Source organism: Cyprinodon tularosa, unplaced genomic scaffold (assembly GCF_016077235.1).
Source record: "Cyprinodon tularosa strain WSP-4 unplaced genomic scaffold, ASM1607723v1 ctg239, whole genome shotgun sequence".
Lineage (NCBI taxonomy): Eukaryota > Metazoa > Chordata > Actinopteri > Cyprinodontiformes > Cyprinodontidae > Cyprinodon > Cyprinodon tularosa.
In genome coordinates this window covers 2,296,797-2,324,062 of record NW_024038892.1, presented here as the reverse complement: position 1 = coordinate 2,324,062, position 27,266 = coordinate 2,296,797, and the positions used below count along the sequence as shown (strand labels likewise).

At 38.4% G+C, this 27,266-nt stretch overlaps 4 protein-coding genes, 1 long non-coding RNA gene and 3 other non-coding genes across 8 annotated transcripts; 3 read left to right on the top strand and 5 right to left on the bottom strand.

Annotated features, from left to right (window-relative positions):
* Nucleotides 1-1,290: 1,290 nt before the first annotated feature.
* si:dkey-109j17.5 (zinc finger BED domain-containing protein 4) lies at nucleotides 1,291-6,080 on the bottom strand. The gene is made up of 5 exons (XM_038287345.1): nucleotides 5,553-6,080; nucleotides 5,070-5,312; nucleotides 4,668-4,927; nucleotides 3,976-4,573; nucleotides 1,291-3,300 (listed from the first exon to the last, which is right to left on the bottom strand). The coding sequence occupies exons 1-5, from the start codon at nucleotides 5,700-5,702 to the stop codon at nucleotides 2,458-2,460; spliced, it is 2,094 nt and encodes a 697-aa protein (XP_038143273.1). The 5' UTR covers nucleotides 5,703-6,080; the 3' UTR covers nucleotides 1,291-2,457.
* A 2,683-nt stretch (nucleotides 6,081-8,763) lies between these two features.
* LOC119784975 lies at nucleotides 8,764-9,744 on the bottom strand. Its single transcript, XR_005280998.1, has 2 exons — nucleotides 9,663-9,744; nucleotides 8,764-9,218 (listed from the first exon to the last, which is right to left on the bottom strand). It is a non-coding gene; the product is annotated as an uncharacterized LOC119784975 (long non-coding RNA).
* A 2,165-nt stretch (nucleotides 9,745-11,909) lies between these two features.
* Nucleotides 11,910-14,825, bottom strand: ccdc115 (coiled-coil domain containing 115). The gene is made up of 5 exons (XM_038287310.1): nucleotides 14,589-14,825; nucleotides 13,245-13,348; nucleotides 13,044-13,156; nucleotides 12,767-12,958; nucleotides 11,910-12,461 (listed from the first exon to the last, which is right to left on the bottom strand). The coding sequence occupies exons 1-5, from the start codon at nucleotides 14,706-14,708 to the stop codon at nucleotides 12,295-12,297; spliced, it is 696 nt and encodes a 231-aa protein (XP_038143238.1). The 5' UTR covers nucleotides 14,709-14,825; the 3' UTR covers nucleotides 11,910-12,294.
* Nucleotides 14,826-15,501: 676 nt separating this feature from the next.
* Nucleotides 15,502-15,573, bottom strand: trnae-uuc. The gene has a single exon. It is a non-coding gene; the product is annotated as a tRNA-Glu (tRNA).
* Nucleotides 15,574-16,300: 727 nt separating this feature from the next.
* On the top strand, nucleotides 16,301-16,372 carry trnah-gug. The gene has a single exon. It is a non-coding gene; the product is annotated as a tRNA-His (tRNA).
* Nucleotides 16,373-17,028: 656 nt separating this feature from the next.
* LOC119785027 (EBP cholestenol delta-isomerase) lies at nucleotides 17,029-18,506 on the top strand. Its single transcript, XM_038287405.1, has 5 exons — nucleotides 17,029-17,165; nucleotides 17,306-17,609; nucleotides 17,688-17,724; nucleotides 17,804-17,934; nucleotides 18,028-18,506. Exons 2-5 carry the CDS (start codon nucleotides 17,309-17,311, stop codon nucleotides 18,246-18,248), a joined length of 690 nt encoding a protein of 229 aa, XP_038143333.1. The 5' UTR covers nucleotides 17,029-17,165; nucleotides 17,306-17,308; the 3' UTR covers nucleotides 18,249-18,506.
* A 1,966-nt stretch (nucleotides 18,507-20,472) lies between these two features.
* Nucleotides 20,473-20,545, top strand: trnaf-gaa. Its single transcript has one exon. It is a non-coding gene; the product is annotated as a tRNA-Phe (tRNA).
* Nucleotides 20,546-20,643: 98 nt separating this feature from the next.
* fkbpl (FKBP prolyl isomerase like) lies at nucleotides 20,644-25,348 on the bottom strand. The gene is made up of 4 exons (XM_038287303.1): nucleotides 25,188-25,348; nucleotides 22,604-22,753; nucleotides 21,599-21,870; nucleotides 20,644-21,422 (listed from the first exon to the last, which is right to left on the bottom strand). The coding sequence occupies exons 2-4, from the start codon at nucleotides 22,749-22,751 to the stop codon at nucleotides 20,787-20,789; spliced, it is 1,056 nt and encodes a 351-aa protein (XP_038143231.1). The 5' UTR covers nucleotides 22,752-22,753; nucleotides 25,188-25,348; the 3' UTR covers nucleotides 20,644-20,786.
* Between the last annotated feature and the right edge of the window lie 1,918 nt (nucleotides 25,349-27,266).

The following is a 27,266-nucleotide window of genomic DNA, read 5'->3' as shown; positions in this document are numbered from 1 at the left end:
CATTGTGTGCTGAGTTAGGAGTCAAACATGTGCATGTCTTGCTTGGTGCTGGCAGCTCAGTTACCTAAGCCCTCTCCTCCCCCTTTCCCATGACCTGCCTATGAAAAGGCCAAGGGATAGATCATGACTGAGTGTAAAGGTTCGTATGGTAGGAAAAAAAATTGTTTTTTTCTGCCACCTTTCAACCAGTTGCCAAAGCAAAATAATAAACACACGTAAACACTGTTCCTTCTTTAATCCGTCAGACTTTCTATCTGTCAACAGGCAGGCAACAGGCACGTTATAAATAACGCTGCTTGGCTGCATACATGGAGTGACCAGGCTATTTCAATACTGAGTACCCTTTTTCTCTCTTCAGACGCTGAAATCCTGCAGTGTATCAGGCATTATTTAGGCCATCTAAAGAGCAGTGACTACAGGAGAATATCTGGACAAGCAAAATGTTTAAAACTGTATTAATCCCTCCATGCTATAAATAAGACTGCATGGATGCAGAGTGGCTCTGTGTGTATGTGCCTGTGCAATCAATCTCTTAAATCACCCCACATCAATACAGTATGCTGCTGAGGCCATTGTGTGTGGGGGAGGGGACAAATGGGTTTTGTGAGGGTGTGCATAGTTGTGCTGATGGAAAATGTCTCCCTGCACTGCAGATGTAATAACCTGAAGCAAGAAGGAGAGGCAGGAGGGGACAAAGTAAGGCGGGGGCAGTTCAATTACAATTTCCTTCCCTCCCTTCTATCTCGCTGTTTGCCAAGTAATTCATTTCTGAGGCAATTACCAATAGGACCGCATCCCGGCCCGGCTGTCTAACTCAAATAGATGAGCTGTCAGAGCCGCGGGGAGAGAGCAAGGGAGCGGGAGAGATGCTTCAAGCTGCTCCAGATATGCTCACAAACAACAACGACACGCCCAGAGAGCGAGCATAAAACAAATTTCCCAGATGAACGCCATGACACGTCTATGCAGATATCTTGATGGCTGTGTCTTAATCTGCAGAGGCAATGTATGGTCATAATCATTAGGATCACAGCAACATCTGATAAGAAATATCTATGAAGGAATTCACTGAAATTCACAAATACAGCGGCCCTGAAACAAAGCTGTTTCTGCATGTGGCCTGATTTCAGTCCTTGTTATAATTTAAGAACCATTTTATTTGTGCTTATAAACATGAAGCTACATTTAGTGTTTTTTGAAGCAGTTTTAGAGTATTGCTGTGACCTAAATCAAGGTGGAGATATTTAAAGCCTTTCATTCCCAGGTATGTTTAGAGAAACAACTTCAGAGTTAGAAACTGAAATCAATTTATTCTTATGTCCAGGTGGTGAGGCGGCGTACAGTCAGTGGGGGGAAAGAATAAAGCGATGAGTAGACGTGATGCTTCTCAGATGACAATAAGTTAATTACTGGTATTAGGCTAAATATCTACATACATGGGAAAACAAAAACTTTCTATTACTGTCAATATAATCATGGGAAAAGATGCATATCCTTGCTCCTTTTATGGGAAGTTAGAGGGAAATAAGCACCAATTTGTTTGTAATCACAAGCATTTATATATTTCATTTTAAGCTAATTTAATTTCCCACACCAAAGTAGCTTTAATGGCCAGCAAAGAATTTCAAGAAGCAATCAATGCTGTCCATCATTCTCAGAATAGTTCCCCAACTGTTCATAAATACATGAAAGTCTATTACTTTAAAAGGAAGAAAGATCTTTCACACCTGGAATGCAATAATTCAGACTCATCATGGTGATTTGGGCATGTTGTTTGCAAACACAGAGACTGAGCACCTCGCAGTTACTGATCTGACCACAAAATCCACTGCATAGAATTGGATAATGCAGCAGGTAAACGACTCAAAGCACAGCAGCCAACTTTTCAAAAAAGGGCTAAAGACTTAAAAAAATGTTTTAATGGTTCAAACCAGTTGAAATCTAATGCAAGGAGCCAATGAAACAAATATCTTAAAATCTTCATGAGTGAAAGTGATGATAAAGTGAAATTTTATAGAAAACTTTTTATACTGTACCTGTTAAAGTTAGTTCTACATGCCATTGGTTCACAGTGTGCACCTATTGATTACCATGACTTTATGGACAGTGATTCATTTTTCTCTCATGACTGTAAGCATAAATAAAACAGATGCTTCACTAAGAAAAGGTTGGAAACAAAGAGTAGCCCTGTGGCAGTCTCAAGATCCTGAAATTTCAAAATAAAATCAGGGTGAACGTCTTAGTCTTGATTTGATCCCAGGCAGTACAGCCAGCAGCTCAGAGTAAAGACCCATACCCACATCTAAAACCAAACTCAAGAGAGAAAATGGTTGTACTTTCAGTCTCTTAATAACAGGCTGTATGTTTTGTTGCTAGCTCCGGTTTCTTCACAGCAACAGGGTCACCTTACTAAAACTGGAAACTGCCGTTTAGATAAAAGATGCCTGACTCATAATTTTAAGTCCACAATAATTTGTAGTTGGCTTTGAGGTAGATGAGTGTCTCCAAGTTCTTTGGTAGGATGTGGCCTCTTTCTGGCAACAGGAAACGCCTGGCCGTGGAGAAGATATTTTCCACCACAGTGTCCCGAGCAGGTATAGTGAATGCTCTTTTGGCTACTTGAGCTAGCAGTGGAAAGTCTATGGCTTTACGGCACCAGTAATGCAGAGCCTCTTCATCTGTTGGCTCCTCTCGAAGATAGACACATAACTCCTGTTCAAGGCTTTTAGCCTGTGTTGCAGGTCTTTGCTTGATAAAAGAGAACAGTTTGCAGGGCCGAGAAAGCGAGGAGACTGGAGATTGTGCGGGAGTAGGAATGGTTTGGGACTGAGAGTTAAGGTCTGTGTTGAGATCAGGTTGGGGGGAGGCTCTGGTATGTTTAGACAACTCCCCTATAAGAACTTGCTTGTGCCACTCAGGGTTGCTGCTCCATGTAAGTTTAAACTGGGGATCCAGAGTGGTTGCAGTAATGTAGAGGGGTTTTTCCAGGATTGGAGCCAGAATGCGCTCTAGTGACTGGCTCAGGCTGAGCAGCAGGGCAGGGCAATGGGGAGTTGATGTCTCAGAGAGATGCTTACGCAGACCAAGAACACAAGGCAGAGCCAAACTGATGGACACATGTCTGTCTGGCTGTGTGTCCTTCTGTGCGTCTCCATGTACCATGTCCCAGGCCTCAGTGAAGGGCTCTAAAATGTCAACAAGCTCCCTCAACAGGGCTCTTTCAGAACCACTCAGTGACATCTCCCCAGGACCGCTAATCTCCTCCAGGAACTCTACTGAGTCCAACAGCCGCCGAAGGACCTTTAGTTTAAAAAAAAGAGCAGAAATTAAACAGCTATAGGAGTACAAATCAATGTTTTATTATACAAGGATACATATTTTAATTCTACTGTATTCTTTTACTCAACTACTTATGTCAAATAAAAGTGTAGGTGTGCACCATTTATTGACTTTAAAAACTCTTATGACATTTTTACATACAAATATGGTATGTTATGCTACTCTGATAGCCAAACATCTTTCTTTCTTTAAAGATCAAGCTTGAAGATTTTACTGTCTCCAAGTCTGGTTTTTGCTAGTGTCTCATATTGCCACAAGCAGGTTTTTGCTTTCCGCCACTGCCTGTTCTGTGATGTCTGAGGATGGGGAATGAAATCGAATTAAAGATTCAATACAATCCACTGGTTTTCTTTATTTAGACCGTTTACGACTTTCCATTGTACAAATTAAATTATATGGAATTGGATTAAAGTGAAAGAATGATCTTAATTAGATTGGATGGAACTGAATTGGACTGGACTCGACAAGATTGGATTGTGGTTTAATTGGATTGTCTACAATCGTACTTGAATTTAAACCAGTTAGCATCCTCCTTGAAATACTCTGAGAAGTGTATTGCTGTTGTGCATGATTTTTTTTTCCTGCATTAAAATAAACAAAGTTTAAAAATATGAATCACATAACATATTTTCTTGCCTTATGTTGAGCAGCCCAATCCGTAGAAGTATCCTGAATGTCCTGGCTTCCTCCAGGCATCCACCCTTCAAACACCTGCATGAGCTTCTCAGGAGGTACGGCAGATGTAATGTAGTTATAAAAACGTGCAACCTTGCTCAGAGTGGAGGAGATTTGTGGGGAGGAGCACAGCCCTTCTCTGACACATTGTTCTAGGGAGCGAGAGAAGCAGTCTACTCGGCAAACACCCAAACCCTGCTCCCACGACTCTCCCCAATCTTCATCCTCTCCATTACATGCATGGCCGTTACTGATCCATTGCTCTGCATTGCTACCGTTTTCCAGCCCTTGATCTGTAAGATCGTCATCTTGTCTATTACTAAGAAGAGGAGGAACCAGGAACCCAGGAAGACAACATGGTCTCACTGTTGTTGTTGCTGGAAAAGGGTCTGCAACGACACAAAATGCTCTCCCTGACACGCTATGAGAGTGACACACTTCATCAAAATCTGCAAGGACACGTCTCACAGAGCTGCTGCAAGTCAGTGGGAGGCAGGCCAGGAGAGCTGAACGGATCTGCCAGTCAGATGCAAGATAATGGCAGGTGACACCGAGGTAACTAAAAAGAACGAGAGAGAAATCAAATACCACTCAGTTGGGGAATCTAACCATGTTGCTGTCTTGTATGTTTACAGCTTGTTTCACCAACTCACCCTGATGCAGTTTGAGTTTGGCTCCTCCAGAGATCCAAACTGAGACTGAGGGCGTGTGCCGATGCTATGGCCTGACGCGTAGCCAGCTGAGCCTGATAGGCATAAGCAGGAAGAAGCTGTCCCTGGATGTAATGCTGGGGCTCAGGGGTATAACGGGGCTCCAGAAGCTGCAGTAACTCTCTGAAGCCTTGATTTTCCACTATGGACACCGGCTGTAGATCGTGCACGATCATCTTAGTTATCGCCTCAGAGATCAGAACCTATCATAGCCCCAAAAAGGTTAAATATAGCATAGGTTAAGATTACACTAAGGATTTCATTACCTCGCTCTAATGTGCTGCATAACATTTAAGGGGTTTCACAGAGAGCACTATTTCAAGGGTGATAGACAGTAACACATACCTGACGGGGGTCATGTCTGTCAAACTTAGTCACCCCTGTTCTGTGGCCTCCTCCTTCCTCAAGGGAGCCCACTCCTCCAACACCTCCTAGGGCCCCTCCTCCTGCTGCTCCAGTTGTTACAGGGAGTGTAAAGCGGGGGTTTCCTCCATTGGTGGCGAAAGTGTGCAGGCAAGCAGAGGAATAACCCTCTCTCTTCATATCCTTCCTTTTGACAAAGTCATCGTACATAGCCGGATGTTTCCGCTGAATTGGAGAGAGACAGAAAAGCTTTAGATAACATGTTTAATGTGTTATATGTGACAGAAAACATGATGGATGTGTATTTATTAAGGAATACACTAAATATCAGAGAAGCAACAGCCTGTATTTGCTGATCCAGCAACTATAAAATGTGCAGAGGTGCTGTAGGGCCACCTGATCACTATAGGACTATTTCATTGATATAGGGATTTAACATTTTTTGTATGAAAAAACAAACATTACCTTTAGATGTGTAACGAAGTTGGAGGTAACACTCCGTTTCGCTTGGATTCGGGTGCCACAAGACTTGCAATTGGACTCGATTTTACCATTTTCTCCCTCAAACACAATATTGAAGTAATCCAGAATAGACACTTTCGAAACAGACGCCATTGGAGCGAACAGCTGCTCTGCTCCAGAATAAAATCAGCTGGCGATCTGAGCCCGAGCAGAGAGCCTCACCTCGCCTCCGATCATGAGCGCAGACAGGCCGGCGTGTTTACATCCCAGTCCCCCGGTGCGCGCATCCAAAAATGATCGCTGCACAGACAAAAACCTTATTGAACTTGAACGGCTGCCGTCGGTTGCGCATCCAGAATGGGCCGCGGTCCGGGAACACAAGCAGCAGCAGCGGATGCTTGGAAACATCAATAATAAAACCGTGAGGCTCCGTGCTTCCTGCGCTCCCATCCGCCGCTCGGACGCAAGTGAAGCAGAGGCATGGCGAAGACCTTCATAGAGGAGGAAAACACAGAGACTGTCTATCTAGATCAGGATGTGATGTCTAGGTCACAAGTTTCCTGTCATTTATGCAATTATTTTCATAAAAAAAAAAAAAAAATATATATATATATATATATATATATATATATATATATATATATATATATATATATATATATATATATATATATATATATATATATATATATATATATATACATTCAGAGCTAACAAATATGTTAGAAACAAGCTGTAGCCATGTAGCGGTAGCCATGTCTGTTTTAGAGACTAAACTAGCTCTCTTCTTTTAATCACCTTCTGCTCTTCCATTAATGAAATAGCAACACCGGGGACTCCTCACGCATGTAAAAAGTTGCCTAATTCCATCATTTTCCACCAATGTGTCATTGGTCTTCTCAAACAACTCACATCTTTGTCAGTGGAGCTGAGTGCTCCCACATCTCTTCCTTCATGGTGCCCATCTACATTAAGGTCCAAAATTCTGAGATTAAAGTCAGAATTCTGACAAAAAAGGCAGAATTCTGAGATTAAAGCCAGATTTCTGAGATTAAAGTCAGAATTCTTAGAAGAAAAGGCAGAAGTCTGAAAAAAAGGCACAATTCTGAGATTAAAGTCAGAATTCTGAGAAAAAAGGCAGAATTCAGAGAAAAAAGGCAAAATTCTGACTTTTTCCCCCATATTGAACAGAAATAATATTTGAAAATCTGTTTTTTTTTTCTAATCCTCTTCCGTAGGCTATGGTTAGCAATGGAGATTCTAGGCTAATTTTATGGGGGGACAGGGTGGGGCCAGTGTTTTTATTCATTAGGGCACAGCACAAAAGAAGAAAAAAATAAATAAATCAGAGCAATAGTTCATGCTTTTAGATATTTTAGGCTCTAGTGGCATTTGTTTTTATTTTAAAGTATGAATACAAGAAATGAAATTACAGAGGGAGAAGACATTCAGCAAAGGTCGAGAGGCTGGGTTTCGAACATGCGACGACGACATCGACCACCAAGGCTTTTGAACATGGGTTGCTTGTTTAACCCCGGCTACACCAATAGTTAATCCGTTTGAATATTAGGACAACACCAACTTGATACCATTATATGGCAGATAAGATTGTGATCCTAAAGGTACAAAACCTTAGATAATTTCAGGTTCATTTCTCCTAATTTTAACCAAATCTTGGAATGCTCTCTTTGGCAGAATTGATAGTGGTCATTACATTTTTTTTTTTGACTTGCTTTTAATCAAACATTTCAAGTGGATAGTCTGCTTTGCCTGCTTTTATAGGCCTACTTCTTCCAGATTCTTCAGAATGCAGCAGCCTGCCTTCAAACAACAGTTTAAAAACAAACTACTGGACTTTCCGTAAAAGTAAAAAAAAAAAGCATACTGGACTTTGTTTTCTAAGTTTGAAGACTTTATTTTTCCCACTTAGAAAGCTTTCTCAACTCAAAATGTCAGCCTGCCTTCTGTAAAGAAGCTCCACTTCATTGGTGCTCAGTCTGCTATGGTTTTATAGATTATAACCTTGACCTCTAGAGTTCTTCACAGTCATGCATCACTATGTTGCATATGACCCCCTTACTTAGCATTTATCATCCAGCCAGAGCACTCCTGAAAACCATCCTAAACTCCCTTAGATCTATTTATCAAGAACCTTGGAGTGGCATTTTAGTCCTAAGTGGTGAGAAATTGAGAAATGTACCCCTACTCTCAAACTTCAAAATACACTAGAGGATGGCATTGAGGTAAGAGATACTCATGGTCTTTCCAGTAGCCTAAGACACCTTGGCTTTAATGACAAAAAAAGCTCATCAAGTGGTACCGTTTGGTCAGGCGGATATAATTTGTGTCAAGGACTTAATAAGCGACGTCATCTCAGCAGTAACCACATGCAGCAGAGCTTCATACTCAATATAAAGGCCATTACAATGCTCTAACAGGAAATGGAACATGAACTGCATTTACATTACAGTTTTTCACAAAATAATATCTGATTACATCACTTAGGGTAGAAATAACTGGTGGCCATGCGTTACTTAAGCGCAGCCACAAGATTATTGCGTGGCGGTGCATCAATCATGGACTTGGGATAACCAAGTCATGGCCGTGTGTTACTAATAGGCCATAGGCTGAAGCTCAAAATGAGGCTAGAAATAGGATTTCGCTCCACTAACCTGGGGACTACTTTTCGATAGCAGTTTTCCAATCTTAAATATGTACACGAGCTGGGAAAAAAAGTTCTCCACGGGATTCCTGCCAGTATTTGAGAAAATGGGTGCCAAAGGTGGCAGTTTACCCAAAAAAGTGACAAATTTGGGTCTTCTACCATTTTCAAACCCTTGTAACTTTTTTATTATTAAGGCTATCGGACTCAGAATTTAGATTCCCTCAGACATTCATACTTACTCAGAGCTTATATAGCGGCAATGTTCTGCATGCTTTAAGTGAGGAGTTATTCTAAATGAAAAAATACACTTTAACAATTTCACAATCTCCCAAAATATATCTTTATTGCACATGAAAACTGCAATTCTTTGAATTTTCAATTGAAAAACTCTAATAGCAAGATATCCTTTTGTGTCTGGTTAACTAATTACTATGAAAAGTGGTGTGAATTTTATCACCTAGCAGACCAGTTACAATATTGGACGCAAAATTTTAGGAAATTACTGAAACACAGCTAAAATTTCAACAATGAAAACTAGGCACAAAGACATTTCTGTTTTTAAACAATGACTTTTATTAAAATTAACATTAACCATGTTAGATAATGTCAACTCATCACTTACACCTATGCACCAAGCAAGTGAATTATACAGTTCAATTGGCACAATCTTTCTAGCTGAGGAAATATTTAGATCCTCAGATGTAGGAGGCCAATCGGCACTCATGTTAGGGGCACTCTTAACTGCTTGTTTAAGAATTATACCTGCACTATAAATGGTTCTGGTACAGTCTCATTGTGCTGCATATGTACCACTTTCCTGAACTGTCTCTCCACCACTCGACAAAGTCTCTTGCGATCCTGATGACTCAGGTTCAGTTGATGAACCCTTGTCGAGAAGTCCTGTAGCTTGTGTAAATACCATTTCACTCAGGTTTTTCCTCGGAGGCTTGTAGAAATTTAGTTGGGAAAAGTCTTGCCTCAGTCTTTTCTTCAGAAGATCTGATCTGTGAAAAATTGACAAGGAATAATAAATATATGCTGATGTGAATAATTCATCCATTATCCAACCCACTTTATCCTTCATGGGGTCGCGGGGGTTTCAGGTGCCTATCTCCAGCGTTCACTGGGTGAGAGGCGGGGTACACCCTGACAGGTCGCCAGTCTGTCGCAGTGCAACACAGAGGCATACAGGACAAACAACCATTCACACCTAAGGACAATTTAGAGAAGCCAATTAGCCTAACAGTCATGTTTTTGGACTGTGGGAGGAAACTGGAGTACCCGGAGAGAACCCACACATGCTCAGGGAGAACAAACTCCATGCAGAAAGACCCAATGTTGGATTTGAACACAGGACCTTCTTGCTGCAAGGCAACAGGGCTACCCACTGCACCATTGTGCAGCCCTGATGTGAATAATATCAAAATCTATTAATGAATCATAATTACCTGTCACTTCCTTGACCATGGTGTTCTCGTATCATTTTCTGGAACAGGGAAGAGAGCTTTTTCATCCTGAAGATTTCTTGTTGTTAATCAACTGTGCCCAAATTATTTTGTCACAAAATTCATTCTGTGTACACAGTGGCATACTCCCAGGCTTATGGCATCCTGTGTGAAACAATGCAAAATACAGATGAGTTAAAATGCTTACTCAATCTTAAAATTAACAATGATAGAATATCTCATTTCATACAAATTTATGGTTAAAATGTTTTATTTAAAACTGCATCCAAATGTTTATTCTACATTTTTTACTACAATGTAATTTCTCTATAAACTGGGCTTCATTTGTAAGAATAATCAACTTTCAAAAATGTTTAACCCCAGAATGTAACCCTACCATCAATATATGGTTCACTCTCAAGTATTTGTATTTCACAAATATTCTACTTGAATTATCTGAAATTTACCTTTCATCACTTGTTGTAGATCCCAGAAATCTTGTATATTCTTTGTAGCACCATTTGTGGTACCACACTTCAATTGCGACAATCTTTTCCACTTACATCCTTGAGGATGGATTCGTCCATTTGCAGTTCAGCTGCTTTAACCAAACTCCCTAGCAAAGAGAGAGTTAAAAAAGTTCAATCATAAACCAGCTGCCAACAAATAATATCAAATACTTTTTCTCTGTTTTACGAGACTGAACTGGTAGTTGGGTGACAAATTTAAAATCTAACCATTATTTGACAAATGAATTAATTGCCTATCATCACTTCAAGTTCATAATAATGCCTTTTATTATTTTTGAGGCCCTACACATAGCCTTCATACGCTTACTTCACAATGAAAAGAGCAGGCTTGGGCTGGCACCAATTACACATGCATTTTTTTTAAATCAACAAATGTATTACTTTTGCTTTTGGTTATAAGCCACAAACAAAGATGCAGTCTGCAAATTTTCTACTCACCAGCATTTATAGTTTCTGCTTGGACGAATTTTTCTTTCTTTGTCTTGTGTCCTTCTTTCACAAAGCGGTCAACCCTCTTGCAAATTATACAGACAGCAGGAAGTACATTGCCAGACCTCAATGATTTAGTCGTGGATCTCAACTGTTTTGGACATGGTGGCCGGCTTGTCGTGGACGTGGTTGTGGAAGACTCGTGATCAGAATCAGAACCATTGTTGTCACGACCATATGCTCCCCGTTTTTCTGCTAGTTTTTCAGCACTGGCAATTCGTTTCTTATCGATGAAACGTCCCCCCCCCCCCCCAAGAAGCCAGAAAGAGTCTTCTGAACAAGCCAGGGTTGACGTGGAATCGTCATTGTTATTTTTGGCGGACTCATCGTGTACACATACAGCCTCCGCCAAGGTGCGGTCGATTCCGTCAATTTCTAGCCACTTACGGGCACATACAACCAGCTTCTTCCAACAAACAACTGTCAGTGGCTGTGTCCGTTCTTTGTCCATCGATGATATGTGTGTGATGCATATATAATCCACATTTTTCTTGCGTTTTCTGTCTGATCCAACGGGAACACTCTGCTTCATGGGGGCCGCCATGTTTGTTTTTGTTCTTCTCTTTCCGCTTCTGAAGTGGGAGAGCGTACCTGATGGACGCGCCCTGATTGGCTAACGGCTAGGCGGATTGATTCGAGCATAGATTAACGGTGTGATCAGGCTACCGATATAGTTACACTTTTAAGTAATTACTGTAAAAATACTGGCGCAAAGCGATTGGAGAACTCTTGGTTATGGGCTCAAAATGCACTTAGGATTTTATTGTAGTTGTCATTTAGTAGTCCCTAAATAGGTGGAGCGAACCTGAACGATACAGGCTTCAGCCTATGGCCTATAATGCATGGAAAGACATAACACAGGCAGTCGATACTAATGCATGAACTAACAGCATTACCGCATATTGTCCAAAATGAACTCCTCTAAACCGATTTTTTTATTGTTTTTAAATAGTCCTGCATATGACTGGTAAAACTTCTCCAAAGTTCGTTCTCATAAAAAAGCCTGATAATTAAATTAATAATTATTATTATTATCTAATTAAATTAAATAGGATAAACATGTCAGTTCCCCCCACTTTGCAAATGCCAAAAAGTTTTTTTCTGTTTACTTTTGGTGACATACATCTACAGGTCTGGAAAACCTTCCCATAAGTGTATGAGACCTTTTTAGCAATATTGAAAGATAAAAAAAAAATCTTTTTTTTGTTTTTTTACATTATTTAAAATTAGCTCAGCCTGTCTTCCAGATTTTATTGCAATGTTTAGGTTGTGCAAATCAGGAGGTAACACTCATAATACAAATAAAAGTATTTTAACAGTACGGAAACTGTACAGAACGTTACACCAGCATTAGAACCTTAAGCATCATCCTCCGGGCTCTTGAAGGTAAGAATAACATAAACATTGGTGTAATTGATTTTACTTGTATTAAAGTTCTGGTGGAAAACTGTTGGAATGTTCAAATATCCTTTTTTTATTTACAAACTTAAATCTAAAAACATGAAAACGTTAAAGAAAACTGGTTAACAATATGGGATGTTGCAGTAACTGTTCGATCTGTGATTTACACCATTAACCGCAGCAAGCATCACTCTGTTAATCTGATTCTGGATTATCTAGCTCTTATTTGTTAAGGGAACTTCAGCTTCTTTCTTTGATCCAGTGGAGACGTTAAGTTCAGCACCATCAGAGCTCTCCTGGTTTCTCAAGTCATGCTTCAGCTCCTGTCTGGTGTTTAGAACTGCGATCTGCAGTGCTGCGATCTCAGCTGAAAGCTCTATGACTGCAGAGGAAAAGAGAGGAGATCCACAATTAGGTGCAGCAATGCATTATACATTTCATCTTACGTTTATATTATACATACAAACTGGTATTTTCAGATGCTCTTATTTGCATCTGTGATCCATAATCAGTACATTAATTTAGTTGTTTCTAAATGATGTTTACAAACTTTACTGATATATAACATTTTCATAAATAAGTTGTTGGACCAGCCATTTGTTCTCACATTTTATTAAGACTTTCTTTAGCTATATAGCATGCAGAACTATCTACTGCTAAATATTTTTTGTGGATTTTCAGACATACCTTGTTTGAATGATGACTGTGCTTGTTTCAGAGACTGTGGCACTAAAATCCCAAACCACTTCAGTGGATCCTGGTGAGGATTATGGCCTCCTTTTCTAACTGGGTTTACCTCAGGATCCATCTCACTGCCGGTACCCCTACTTTCTCTTTTTTCTGTGCCGTCGCTTTTGGTCTTTTTTCGTCGCCTGATACCTATGCAAGTAAATAAAACAGAGAGGATTTAAAAAGACAGTTTACAGCTGATGTTTCCAGAAGACATTTTTTATTGAAGCATCACCTTCTTCTTGAGGTCCAACATCCTCTATTAATGTTGGTTCTTTAACAGATCCATTACTGAATTCTGGTGGAGACTTCTCAGTGCTAAATTCCACATCATCGTTGTCCAAGGTTCTATAACACAGAAATACACATAGAATGTTAGCAGAAGCTAAAATGGATAAAACTGGTCTTGAAAGGATATATTCTTATCTTTCCACACCTAACATGTACAGAAACCAGTGGCTCCATCGTGTTTGCAAATTGAAGAGCAGAAACCTGTTTGTTTCCCATGGAATATCGTGCCTTGCTTATGGAAAACCAGCCCTAAAAAGAAGAAGAAAAACTATAAAACAGACTAAAGCAGAAAAGTGATCAGCAGATGGTCAGAAAATATTTGTATTTGAAAAAGGTATCTGATGTCTCTTTCAGATTCATAACATTTTCTATATAGATCCAAACCAAACGTTACAGCCGTTAGAAATATACCTAACTGGCTGGATGTAACAGAAACAAATGTGCATATAAGAACACATCCCCCAGTTCTAAGCTTAAGATCATCTACTGCTCTAACAATTGTGTAATAAAACACGTTGCTATCAGAAGGTTTATGACTACTGTCTCTGCTCCAATCCACAGACGTCAGCTAACATGAATGGCTTTTGGCATCCCCTTTGCGTTCAAATCCCATCAAAATGGCAGAGTTTCAACATATATATTTTTAATTCTATTATGTTGTATTTTGAAAAATACCAAGTAACACCCTACCATTTTTTCCCTTTCTAATACAGATGGTGGAATAGTAATCCTCTCAAGTGGAATATTCAAAACATTAAAATTTTTCATATATTAACCATTACTTGACAACAAAAACAATGTAGTTATTTATGCACATCTATATACTAACATTAAATATGATAATTTATGCTCTTTTCAGAACTAGATTTTGTATTATAAAGGGTAAAGAGAAAATTATGTGTCTCTAAAAGTCATCTAGGATTTTTCAGTGCAATCATAGATAAATAACTATTTTAATAAAAAGTTAAAAATCAATTTATGTATATATTAGCACTTGTAAATATAAATTTATGCAGAATAATTGTTTATAAAAGAAGGTAAGTAATGACAAAGGAAGAGATGTTTGCCCCAAAACTCAAACCTGAAAGAATTTTATCCAATAAACCTTTTATCTAGGAAGCACAGATGTTTAAAAATATAGGTGTCTATATGTTAGCAAAAGCTGTTGGAAAGTATAGTTTGTGTTTATTTAGAAAATATGAATATTTTGCTCATTACTTTTCCTGTTCCAATAGTGTAGATTGACCCAGAGGTTCTTGCACCTATCTACTTTCGGCCCCCCCTCAGTGTACATTGGTTATTGCCTGAACAAATCTCTGGCTACGCCTCTGCCCCTTCGGGAACAGTGCGTGTACGTAAACGTACATATGTAGCAAGGGTTTGAGTTGTATTTTTTCACGCAGATTAATTACTTGACATACATAACTACAATAACTGCTTTCCTCCACTTCTGTTTATCCAAGCTAAAATATTTCTGTATTTTCTCTACCTGCTCGATGAGAGAGTTCAAGGTGTTTCGTTTCTCCTGCAGTAACTCCAGTTGGTCCATAAAACGAAGCAGCTTTTCATCCAGTAATAGACAGGACTCTTCCCCTTCTGAGAAACCCATGTTGTCTGGTTAGAAATAAATGCGTAAGAGGGTTTTATTTACGATCAACACAACACAAAATATAAGATGAAGCGTACAGCTTCCGTATAGCGTCAAATGACGTTGCTGGTCACATGACCCAGCATATCTTCTTCTTCTTGTCTTCTTCGTTTTTTTTTCCTCCGCTTTTTCCGACTTGAAGAATTTGCACCACCAACTGATATGGAACACGTACTGGAGCGACGGTGAAGTAAAAAACAAAGACATAGAAATTAAATTATTTAAAATAAAAATCAAGTTACATTCAGTCCCTCAAACTATCGAATCTCTTTTTAGTAAATGTGTCGAAGCTTAAAAATAGAATAAAAAAAAGCTTCAATGCCAAATTTTACTTTACAGATAGGAGGAATTAGCTTTTGTCAAACATACATTTGGCATAAATCTTAATAAATTATTTCATGACTGCATTTCTTGGATAATTAAAATATGTTCTATAGTTTCATATTTTCAATATAAGTCATATTTATACGTATTGTGTTTTTCCTATTTATGAATAGTGTCCTGTTTATTCCATGCGTCCAAATCTCAGCATTGCTTGTTCTTCTCCTCCTCATTAGTTTTTTGGGCATTGGCAAAACGTGTATGTTGTGCATTGCTGTTAGTGTGGAATAATGTATATCAACATTGTTATTGTAATTTTATTTCTTATTTCTATTTCTATTCAACTTTTTTTCTTGTTCGCCTTTTTTTAACTTCTTATGCCTTATTAATTTTAGTATTAATTTATTATGACCAAAAAAAAAAAAAAATAGTGTTCCCATACCGGGAGTCGAACCCGGGCCGCCTGGGTGAAAACCAGGAATCCTAACCGCTAGACCATATGGGACTATAGAACAGCATTAGCAGAATATGTATTTTATTCCTACAAGACGTCATATCTGATTTCTTCTGCCTTTATGTGGGACATTTGGGGAATACATAAACAGTTTTAGCAATGTCTTCAAAACAAATGTAAATAAACTGCTCACTGCTCATGTTGTTATATCAATGTGATTGGCCATTGAATGCCACCGAGCTAAGAATTTTGGTTTTGTTGCCGTTTGCAAGTCTTTTTATTTATCACAGATGATTAAATAAAAACATGTACATTATTGGGGAGCTTGCTAGAATATCTGGGAACTGTTTAGTAACAGATTTATACATCCCGTATGTAAAAAGGAGCGCTACCGCAGGTCAGTCATCCCTGGTGACTGCACTGTAACCTGGTGTAATAACACTGCAATAACTTATACTATTTATCTATTAAACAAACCAGAAACCGCACTTTATCTGCCACCACTTTACTGAACATGAGATACTGTATATAGAAGTCACCTTAAATCTCTCCTTTATCTTTTTTTTTGGATGCACTGTATATAGCTAAGTAATGCACCTTTTCCTCCCTTGTGCACCGTCTGTTGTCTATAAAAGCCAATGCCGAGTGAATTTCTCCATTGTGAGATCAATACAAGTCTGTCCTAAATTACTACACTCAGACATACGTTCACGACCCCTGTATCGTTATAGGTGAGATACGCATTTTTTCCCTGTCGGCGCAGGTCTCTCAGTAGCGTGCCGTGATCGTATAGTGGTTAGTACTCTGCGTTGTGGCCGCAGCAACCCCGGTTCGAATCCGGGTCACGGCAGGGATAAATCCCTGACACGGCTTGAGAGATATCTTTTTAAAAAACTAAAACGAATTTCTCGTGTTTAATAATTAAAAGGCAGATATCGTGTAACAATAGTATTTTCGTAAATGTATATTCGTTCATTTGTTTGCGTGACAGTGTATGACAATAAAGTAGAAGTCTATTCTATTTTACTTTTTTGTAAGATTCAAAACTGCATATATGATCACTAGTCCCTTTCTGACTTCTTTAATATCAAATATGTTAATCATCTCTGCAACTGCATAAATAAAAAATCATATATATATTTTACATATAGCTGATTAAATTAAGTGGTAAAAATACTTTAACTTACTTGTACTTACATGTACAAAATTCAATATTTTAGTCTGGCACTCTACGAAATAAGAATCTGAAATACCTTTTAAACAATTCTACGATTTACAAAAGTTCGCCTCGGGTCTGCGTTTACCTCCTTCAAAAACAATAGCGTATGTGGTGAAAATTACTCTCTGCTCATTGGCTGTTTGATTGGAACGAAGTCTATGTTCCGAGACGAGGAGCCAATCACGTGAGCCGTCAGATCGAATGTAGCGTTTTTGTGCAATAATTCTCATTGGCCATTGGTGTATGTAATTTTAAGTCACCACCCCCTCAATAAAACACTTCCGTTTTTGAGTTGGAGGAGCACACTTGCATGTGAAGAAGTCAGTTGCCTGTAACTTTGCTGAATATACATTTTAAATTAGTTAATTCTTCAGAATTTATTTCAAAAGCAGAGTCCCTGATTCCAACATAGATATACTCCCTGGTGAGTTCTTTTCTTTTGGTTTGCTCTCTTGAACTCTGATTTTTAAAAATGTAATTTGTACATTCAGTTTCTATCACTACTAAAGTTAGTAATATCACATCTGTTTAAATGAAGCTGACAAAGATCCTCTCTTCAAACAGATAATGGATGCTTCTGCAGGAAAAAATCCTCCTCATCCATTCTGGCCCCAGGACCTTGTGATTCCCAACTATGTGGCCAACGATCGGTCCATGACAGACATTCTGGTGTTCCTCTTCTCTGTTTCTGGGGTGTTTCTGCTTGTCACCTGGCTGATCAGTGGGATCAACCACTCCCTGGGAACATGGAGGCGCCTGGCCATCTGTTGGTTTGCAGTTTGTGGATTTATCCATAGCATTATTGAGGGCTGGTTTACTCTTTATTACAACATTATACCAGGGGACCAAAGCTTTCTTTCACAACTGTGTAAGTACAAGAAGGGAAAAACATATATAACATGGCTCTGATTGTGTGCATATTATGTATTGTGCTTCCCTCTCCCAGGGAAAGAGTACTCCAAAGGGGACAGTAGATATGTTATGTAAGTTACAGTCATATAAAAAGAAAAAAATAAGAGATCTGATATGGTAGGCTATCACTGTTTTTTTTTCTCTCTCTAGAGCTGATAACTTTACTGTCTGTATGGAGACCGTGACTGCTGTCCTATGGGGTCCATTCAGTTTTTGGGCTGTTTATTCCTTTATAACTGCAAAGTCCTACAGATTTGTTCTGCAGCTCATCATTTCACTTGGTAAAGAGTCAATAAAACCATCTAAAACACAAAATATATATTTTTTTACATGTTCATATGTTGTTTCTAAATATATCTACTTTCTGTCCTTAGGTCAGCTTTATGGAGCAGTGTTGTACTTCTTCACAGAGCACAGGGATGGCTATGCCCACAGCGAGTACGGACATCCTATCTACTTTTGGTTCTACTTTGTCTTCATGAATTTCCTTTGGATCATTATTCCATTGATACTCATTTTGGATGCGTGGAGACAGTTATCGGCAGCCCAGACATATGTGGACTCCTCTAGGACACAGAAGACTAAAAGAAAGTAATCGATATTAATCACAACAATGTGGGACATTGGGGGAATTAAATCAAAGTGTCTTCAAAACAAATGCAAATGAACTGTAGTCCTTTGCTTCTGTTGTATTATCAAGGTGATTGTCCAATGAATGCCAGCAAGCTCAGAGTTTTGGTTTTGTTGCCGTTTGCAAGTTTGTTTTTATTACAGATTAAATAAAATGATTAAATAAAAAAATTTCCTTTATACTGTTGTTTGTTAATAAACTTTAGTTTGTGATTAGCCTGAATACTATCTTAATATCTACACAGTTAAGCGCATAGGTGATTAACATTAAATCTTGTGATAAGTACATGAAAGCATCGGTGGGATAACAAACAGATGCAGTGGTGGCTTTTTAGAAACTTGTTATATGGAGAATTGGGTCTTCTGTGTTGGAAGTTTATATTCTTGATATTCTGTAAAACAGGGCAAAATCCTGACTAATAACCAACCCATTCTTGCCTGTCTCTTGGAATCTGCATGTTAATATTTTAATCTGAAATATTGTCAGAATGACACTGGTGTTTTTTGTTGACTGGACACAAATTAAAATTATAAAGAAAATGGCAAAGAAGAGTAAACAGGATTTATTTTGCTCAAACCTTGTGTCTGTTCATACACTCTGAGTAGGTCCACTCAGAGTTACGCATGTGAGTAAAAATTAGGCCTGAGCAATTAACAGTGGAGCACCTATCGGATGAGTCACAATGACAACAGGCAACAGCAAGTGTCTGTTTCACACCACTGGAACTAGAGATTTTAATTCAGAAAGGGGGAAAAAATGGAGAATGGGTTCATAAAATGCAGAGCTACAGCTGCAAAAGAGAGGGAGATGGAGTTCGAGAAGATTGCTGCTCGACTTTATTTATATATTCTGTTATGGTATGCCTTTTAACATTTAAAAGCACGCTCATCTCTGTTGTTACATTGTAGATCACTGAACTAGAACTCTTCCTAGTCAAAATCACATTCCTAGTTGGAATTATAGTTATATTTTTGCCAGCAAAAAACTGAATTTTAGAAAGTATAAAAACAAAATTGTACTAGTAAGAATGAAGTTTTATATACCAAGAAATATTTACACATTTTAAGTGAATGTTTTGACATTTATCAGTTTTATACTAAGGGTAATGGAGATTGGAAATTTATTTCTAGACATCCAGAATGTTTATTGTAGATGTGAAGAATGTCACCAGGAAAAATGTATTTAAGTTATCAAAAATAAATAATCAGACACACTATTAAATATCTATGGATGGCTACAGCCTGTTGTAATCATGATAACATCACAGGGGAAACCTAGTTTACTGGTTGAAAGGTAGCAAATCAATGTATGATATTTCAGTTCAATCTCACAAGAAGAGGTGAAAATGGAGTATAAAAACATTCAACAGGTAGGACCTGTGCATAGTGTCATGGGAAACCACCTTTTAAATGGAACTCTGTGAAAAGAAAATGTATAAGATTATATATCATAGGTTTAATATTTACATACTGGTTGAAAATAACTATGATCATTTATAGTAGCCTAATGTTCACTGAGTTAGTTGTTCAAGGAAATTAATTTCATGGAGATGTTCAGACTGTTTCATCCAGTGTTGGATGCCAACTGTTGCTCAGCCAGGACTGACTGCTGTTATCATTATTGTTATAATTTCTTGTTCGCAAAACTTTAATGAGATTTAATAGCAAGAGATATTTTGAAAATAAATGTATTAAGATTTGCCGTTACTGACGCTTTTACTCAGGAACGTGTTCCACTACTGCCACCTGCTGTTCTGTTTTTGCACGTTTTTGCATCAGAGCCACTGATCTCCACGGCTCTGGTTTGCGTAGACGCTGCGTAATTACGTCACGTCGTACGTGTCCCCGGAGATGGCAAATGGCCTACACTTATACAGAGGTTTTTGAAGGAGATGGCGCTCAGAGAGAAAACTGAACGTCTCCAGCTTTGTTCAACATTCAAATATGCCTGAAAGAGGCTGTAAAGATTCACAGAAACTATTTATCTGTCCTTCGACACCACCAACACTCCTGCGCCGCATTCTTATCAAACGTCACACCTACAAATTTCAAGGACATGACTTGTTATTGTATAAATGTCGCAGGGTAAAACTTCCTCTATATATATTTATACCGTATATGAAAATAATATAATCAAATAATATCATTGAACGTGTTTGTTTTGTACACAGGTCTCAGTCGATGTCCACGCCGAAATAGCTCAGTTGGGAGAGCGTTAGACTGAAGATCTAAAGGTCCCTGGTTCGATCCCGGGTTTCGGCATTTTGTTAGCTCTTCATTTTTGGTCTGTCGCAACACCGTCTACAGCGGAATGTGAAATCTAGTCTTTATTTGAAAGCAACCAGTCATCAACACCAATGTTATTTATTTTCTTTGATATCGTTTATTATTCAAAACTCTATTAAGGAAACTCACAAATTTGTACTCTACTTTGAGACAATAGCAGTATTATAATTGCACTTAAAGCAAATGAGGCAACCTAATTTAGCGTAATACTCCATATTCAGCTAAACATTTTGCTGAGTCTCAATCCTAGCTCCACATTTCTCTCTTTTTCTCTACTTGTTATTTCTTTCAGCGCTTTCACAGCAGAAGGCAGGTCCGGTTGTAGCTCCAGAAGTTTCTTAAACGCTTCTTTAGCCTCATCCAGCTCATTCAACTTCTGGCATGCCTGGCCCAGTCGATACCAGGCTTTGAAGGCGCAAGGTTCGAGCTGAGTGGCTTGGGCTGCACTGTCTCTGGCTCGCTGTGGCTGGTTCAGTTTCAGCTGGCACAGAGACAAATTGGAGTGTAGCTCAGCTTTCTTCATTTTGAGCTGATCAAACGAGGGAAGCTGCTGTGTTTCCTCCAAAAGACTGCCGTCTTCCAGCTCACCAGCAAGGCCACAAAGGGGTATAAGGAGTTTGAGGGCCCGGCCGTAGCTGTCTGCTGCTCCCCACACGTCTCCGCTCCTAAATCTACCTCCACCCCTCTCCTTGTGCGATTTTATCCACTCCCATCTCTCCGCGGGGGACATCTCCCAGGATTCCTTTCCTGGAGTGAAAGCTTGAAGCTCAACAGTGGCAACAAGAGGAAGGTCTTCATTTGAAGGCTGGTGAACAGAGGAATCTTGTCCATTTCCAACAGGAGTAAGTTGTATCTGAACAACAACACACACTGATTAAACTCATTTTACAACCCACAACAGCATTTGTTCATTTTATTTTCTTCTCAGCATCCCTGAAGTATTACATGCAGGTTTTATGCATAGCTTTTTAAAAAACATAAAAAACAATACCAGACTTTACTTCTGAAAAGCCATCAGTAAAACCTTACCTCACATTTCTCTCCTGCTCTCATGCCCTCCAAACAGGCCTCTGTGATGTCGCACTGCCCCTCACCCAACCTCAAAACTATCCAGTCACCGAGCAGGACCTGCAGCGGAGCATCCTGACGACGGACAATCGGTGTTGGCACTAATTCTGTAACAGTGACGTCTAACTTTTCGTTTCCTTTTGTTGACCCGTCTGCATCATTGGTCAAGGCTTTGAGTTGCACTCTGACTCGACACAGTGAGCCCAGCTTTGGGCAGTTATTAGGTAAACAAGCTGAGAGAAAAAAACAAACAGAAAAAATAAATGCATTTTAGGAAAAGAAAAAACAAACAACAAAAGGCACCAAATAAAAATAAAACAAGCAATGCAGCGCTTGTTAGTTATAAAATTTAAAAAAAGGTGAATTTAGGACATAGACGTGTGGCAAGAAAGTTTTCAGCTTTATTGACCCTGAATGGTGTTTTTTTTTTTTTTAATCTAGTATTTTTCTCTTAAGTGTGCTGCAAACACTGAGGTTTTACTTCAGAGAAAGCACAAAAGGTGAAGTTATCACTTAAAAAAAGCTTTAACAACATAACTCATTCCGGCTGCAAGAGAGAGAACCAGAATTACTGCAGGTAGATACTGTAACAGTAAAGGTACTCTGTTTTATCCTTCCCAGGAAATGTTGGCAGCTTTTTTTAAAATCTCAGACTTCTGTTTTTTTTGTTTTTTTTTTTTTTTTACAATAGAGCAATATTTACACCTGTTTTAGGAATATTAGCAATGTTTATCATGTTAATTTGGGCTTTTTCTTGTATTATAATTTCTCTCACAAATGCAAATTATGTTGCCTCTGCTCCTCATACGCATAAGTAGTTTGTGACCACTTATGGTATGAAGGATACAAAAAAATAAACACCTCTAATACTGCTCTTCCATCCTCTAATTTGAATAAACGAGTCAAATCTGAAATCTGGAGATTAGAAATCAGACAAAAAGTTTGAGCTTAAACAAAATGTCGTACATGTATCATCTTCCGTGCTAGGTGAGCTCTGTTGCTTCGACTCATGCGTCAGTTTTTGCTGAACCCTCCAGAGGCCGCCAGGACACACCGACACCCAAGAGATGACATCAACAGCCTCCTGCTTATCACGCTGCATTTCAGGCTCCATCACTGGGTGCACAAATATACAGAAACAGTAAGGATAAGGTGTTTACATGTTTACATTAAATGACAAGAAAAATATTGAATTTACTTCATAAAAAAGAAGCTTTGGTCTGTGGGAAAACACAATCATAACTTTCTACACAGATACACCAAGAAAGATAAATATACTTTTTTAGACAGGTGAAATAAGATAACTGTACTTGTTCAGGACATTGGATTTATTTCAATATTCAACAATATTGAATGAAAATTATTTAACACACTTTATGTTACACAATAGCTGAATAATTGCACATTTACATGCCAGTAGAGTTGAAAAACATACTGTCTAAACTGTACTAAAGCAGGCATAGTGGGACTTCACTTTGAGTGTGTCTGCTGGAAACATTGCTAAGGCTTATAAAAAAAAAATACTAATTCGTTCTCTCGAAAAAATCTCTTTTTATTATGTAATTATATGTGGCCACAGCATAACTATATAGTACGCACAACATTTTAAAATATAATCCACCTACAGTGCACCTTCTGTAACAGAGGAACAAACCAACATGGTAGACAAGGATAGATGGAGTTTTTTTTAGGTGAATCATAGACAGGTTCAGATATTACAGGCTAACGATGGAACTAACGACCCATTCATCGGTTACCATTGCATGTTTCCAAGCGATACAAGGCGTTGTCTATATAAGACTCAAACTCACTGCGGATCCAGACATTTGAATTGAGAAAGCTTCCTGGAGAGGTGGCGAAACGTCTTCAAATCTTGAAAACCAAGTCCAGTGGATATTTTTTGAATTTTTACGGAATAGGTGTACGATAAACTTTAAAGAGGTTCTGATTTCTTATTAGTGAGGCATTGAAATTAAATATTGACTGCCAGGTATGAGTGATGACCAAATGCACCGATGTGTAAAAATAGCACCTGCTGCTGTCCGATTGGTGCTTGTATCGAACATTTCACGTTTTTAGCTCAAGGCCCAATTGAAAGAGTGAAGTATGCATTTTTTTTTTTTGCATCCGTGCGGCAGATATAATCTTTATGTGGAGATGCCAGCCGAGGAGAAAGAGAAAGGAGCCTCTCTTTTATAAAAAGCTTTAAAATAACAGAAAAAAAAATATGATGACCTACTGTGACCTATTATGACTTAGGAGCCTTAAACCCCGCAGAGTGACTCATTAGCTGCAGCTGAGTTTCCTCAAACCTCAAGTGATGATCAGACTTTATTTCCATCTGCATGCAGGGCTTGTTATGCTGCATCATTATGCTGATCCAGCTAATGATTTTTTTTCCACTTCCTGTTCCCTTAATCCAGCTATCTCTGGCTCTGCCATGACCAGAGATCATTTCTCCTCTGTTACTTGGCTGCACAGGGATCTTCAAAGTGCATACTTACACATACTGAAGGCAAACTCCTTTTGTGTGAGCATGTGCCTATAGGCTCACCCCTTAAAGTTCTGGGCCTCACTGGCTTCTATACCTGAGGAAAAGGTGATACAGGAGACAATTCACCAGTACTCAGTGAAACCCTGATGGGCCAATCAGAAGGTGTTTAAGGCGAAAAATTTACTAATTTCTGTGCTGCACCAAGGATGGACTTAGAGGGAAAAATCCATGACTTAAGACTAAAGGGCATGTTTAAAAATGTTATTTGAAAATGGGAGGTAAGGTTAAAACCCCATATGTTTTTAACACAGCAAAAAAGTTCTTATAATGGCAACATTAAGTTATACATGTGCACAAATTAGTATTTACTGGGAACAAGTTATTATTTCATCTGCACAACTTAATTTTTCACGCTCACAACTTTATAATATATTGGATTAATACAAAATTGGTTAAAAAATCACTGAAATTATTTAATTAGGAAATCAAGTGTTGGGGTCCTGATCCTTTCACCAGACTAGTTTACATGTGATTTTTCTTACTAAATTTTTACCCCAAACCATGCAGTGAAAATGGAAGCGTGTGTAGGAAAAGGAAAAAACAAACAAAAAAAACAACAACAACAACACACTTATATAATCCAAAAAACTGTGTCTCTATGAGATGTAAGCAGACGTAGCCTGTTTGAACGATGGAGGGGGAGTAGCTGACAGCTGTTGTCTTACAGTTAGTAAAAAAAAAAAAACGCAAGACATTATATATATATATATATATATATATATATATATAGTTTTTTATTTTCTTACATCGGTCGAGAAATATCTTTAATCTGTAAGAAAAATAAGAATGAATGGATTTAAAGGCACAGCTTAATTACAAAAAGTAATTTGAAGTGATAATGGTGTAATTCACCAGCTGCAGTTATGGTTTGTTTATAAAAGTTAGGGGTAGGGCTATCAGCATTTACAGGGGAAAGCAGCTTTTCACAGCGCAACATGAGAACGCTGCATTTCATGGTCTGAAAACCAGCTAAACGTCAAGTTTGCTAACACCCACCTTATTTCACACACAGGTGTCGGTAATCCAGTCCTTTATCTAGTAACACACTTAAAGCTGTTATTGAGGGAGAAAAAAACAACAAATGCTTCTCCTCGTCTTCTGTTTGCCACCTTCTCTTTGTTAGAGGCTGCTGTCCAGCTGCACAGTATACCAGTATTAGGAGTAATAGGAAACCATTACCGCCCCCTAGCGAACCGGAGTTCGATCTAAATTACACGCTGGGGGATATTGAAATAAACTTGCTGATTTTTCCAGCAAACACTACAGAGTATTTTATTAGTATTATTCTTATGACATCTTAGGTTATCACTAGAAACAAAGAGAAACAACGATAATGTCACTAGGTGAATATAAATCCATCAGAGCTTTGCCTAGACGTTTAGAACAGATAAATATGTGGAGGTCCCATAATTTGTGAATAAAGTGAATAAAAACCAAACTGAGGTAAAAAATAAAATAAAAATCTGAACAAAGGAGGAGAGTTAGCTCACAGCTTTATCTACTTACAGCTAGAAACCAGTGATTATGGATGAGATGTTGATGTGATGATGGGCCTGAACCTTCAGAGGCAGTTACTAAGTCAGCATTTTATCACCTGAAGAACATTTCCAGGATTAAAGGACTAATATCCAAACAGGTTCTAGAAAACAATCATTCATGCATTTATCTTTATTAGAATTGATTACTGCAACAGTTTCTTCATAGGTTTGCCCAAAAAGGCAATCAGACAGCTGCAGCTGATCCAAAACGCTGCTGCCAGTGCTCTCACTAGAACTAAGAAAGAGCACATCAACCCAGTTCTGAAGTCCTTAGACTGGCTCCTTGTAGCTCAGAGAAAAGATGTTAAAATCCTTCTGTTAGTCTATAAATCACTTAATGGTATGGAGGACGATTTTCGCAATTTTTTTAAAAGACCCATCCTCTCCACCTAAAAAAAAAAAGCACATGCAGAACCCTGTACCCACTTCTAAGAGGGTACGTCTATTAAACGTCTGCAAGAGCGTGCACAAGCCTATTTCTCCTTGTGCATGCTCTGTTTTAAAGTTGCTGTTTGCATCACTCATACAAGCTACTTTGCAAAAGAAGATCCGCAATTTTTCCACTATGTTAGACTCACAACCTGTAATTGAAAATGGGGCACGCTAGTAGGACACATTACGTAAACATATCACCAGAATGATTGACAATTAGGACCACTTATTTTGATGATCATGCCGGAAAAAGAAAATCCTCCACTTTACCTTTAATGGATCAGCACCTCAATACATAACAGATATCAGTGTATCAACCTTCCAGACCACTCAGGTCTTTAACTAGAACCAAGCATTGAGAAGCAACATTTAGTTCCTGTGTTCCACTTATCTGGAAGAAACTCAGAAAAGCCTGTAAAATTGCTGAAAGCCTGAGTTCTTTTGAGTCAAGGGTAAAAACCCATTTGTTTAGAGCTGCCTTTGACTGTTGAAGTTAAACAGTTTATTAGATTAGGGTTGTGCTCCAACTGTTTTATTTGTGTTACTACCTACTCTCATCATGTTTTTTTTTTTTTATCTTTGTTTGCTTTTAGTATGCTTTTATTTTTGTTCTTTTTTTTTTTTGTCTAATTCATGGAAAGCACTTTGAATTGTCCATATACTGAATTGTACATATAACGAATAAACTTGCCTTGCCTCACCGTGCCTAGCCTTATTAAATCTGTCTGTAAAACTAATTTTATGCTCTTCCAGCAGGTGGACACAAAAAAGACTAAATGACAACATCAACAAAGGAGAGAAAAAATCCCCCAGGGCACAAAGCTGAGAGTCAAAATACAAAATTTACCACCTGTCAGTGTCAGTTAAAAACAAACAGTGGTGTCCTTCACAGCGAGGTTTAAAAAAAGCAAAACACAGCCAACGAAAAATATTTAGCTGCCTAAGATAGGCTAGTTTGTATGAAGTTTTCTTTCCTTTTTTCCTTTTTTAAAATTGGCACATTCTGTTTTATTTAGGACAAATTGTTTATTTGTGTCTATAAATAGCACTTTGCATTTAAAATGCTTCAGAGGTGTATCTGTTTCAGGGCACTACCAAGAGCTGT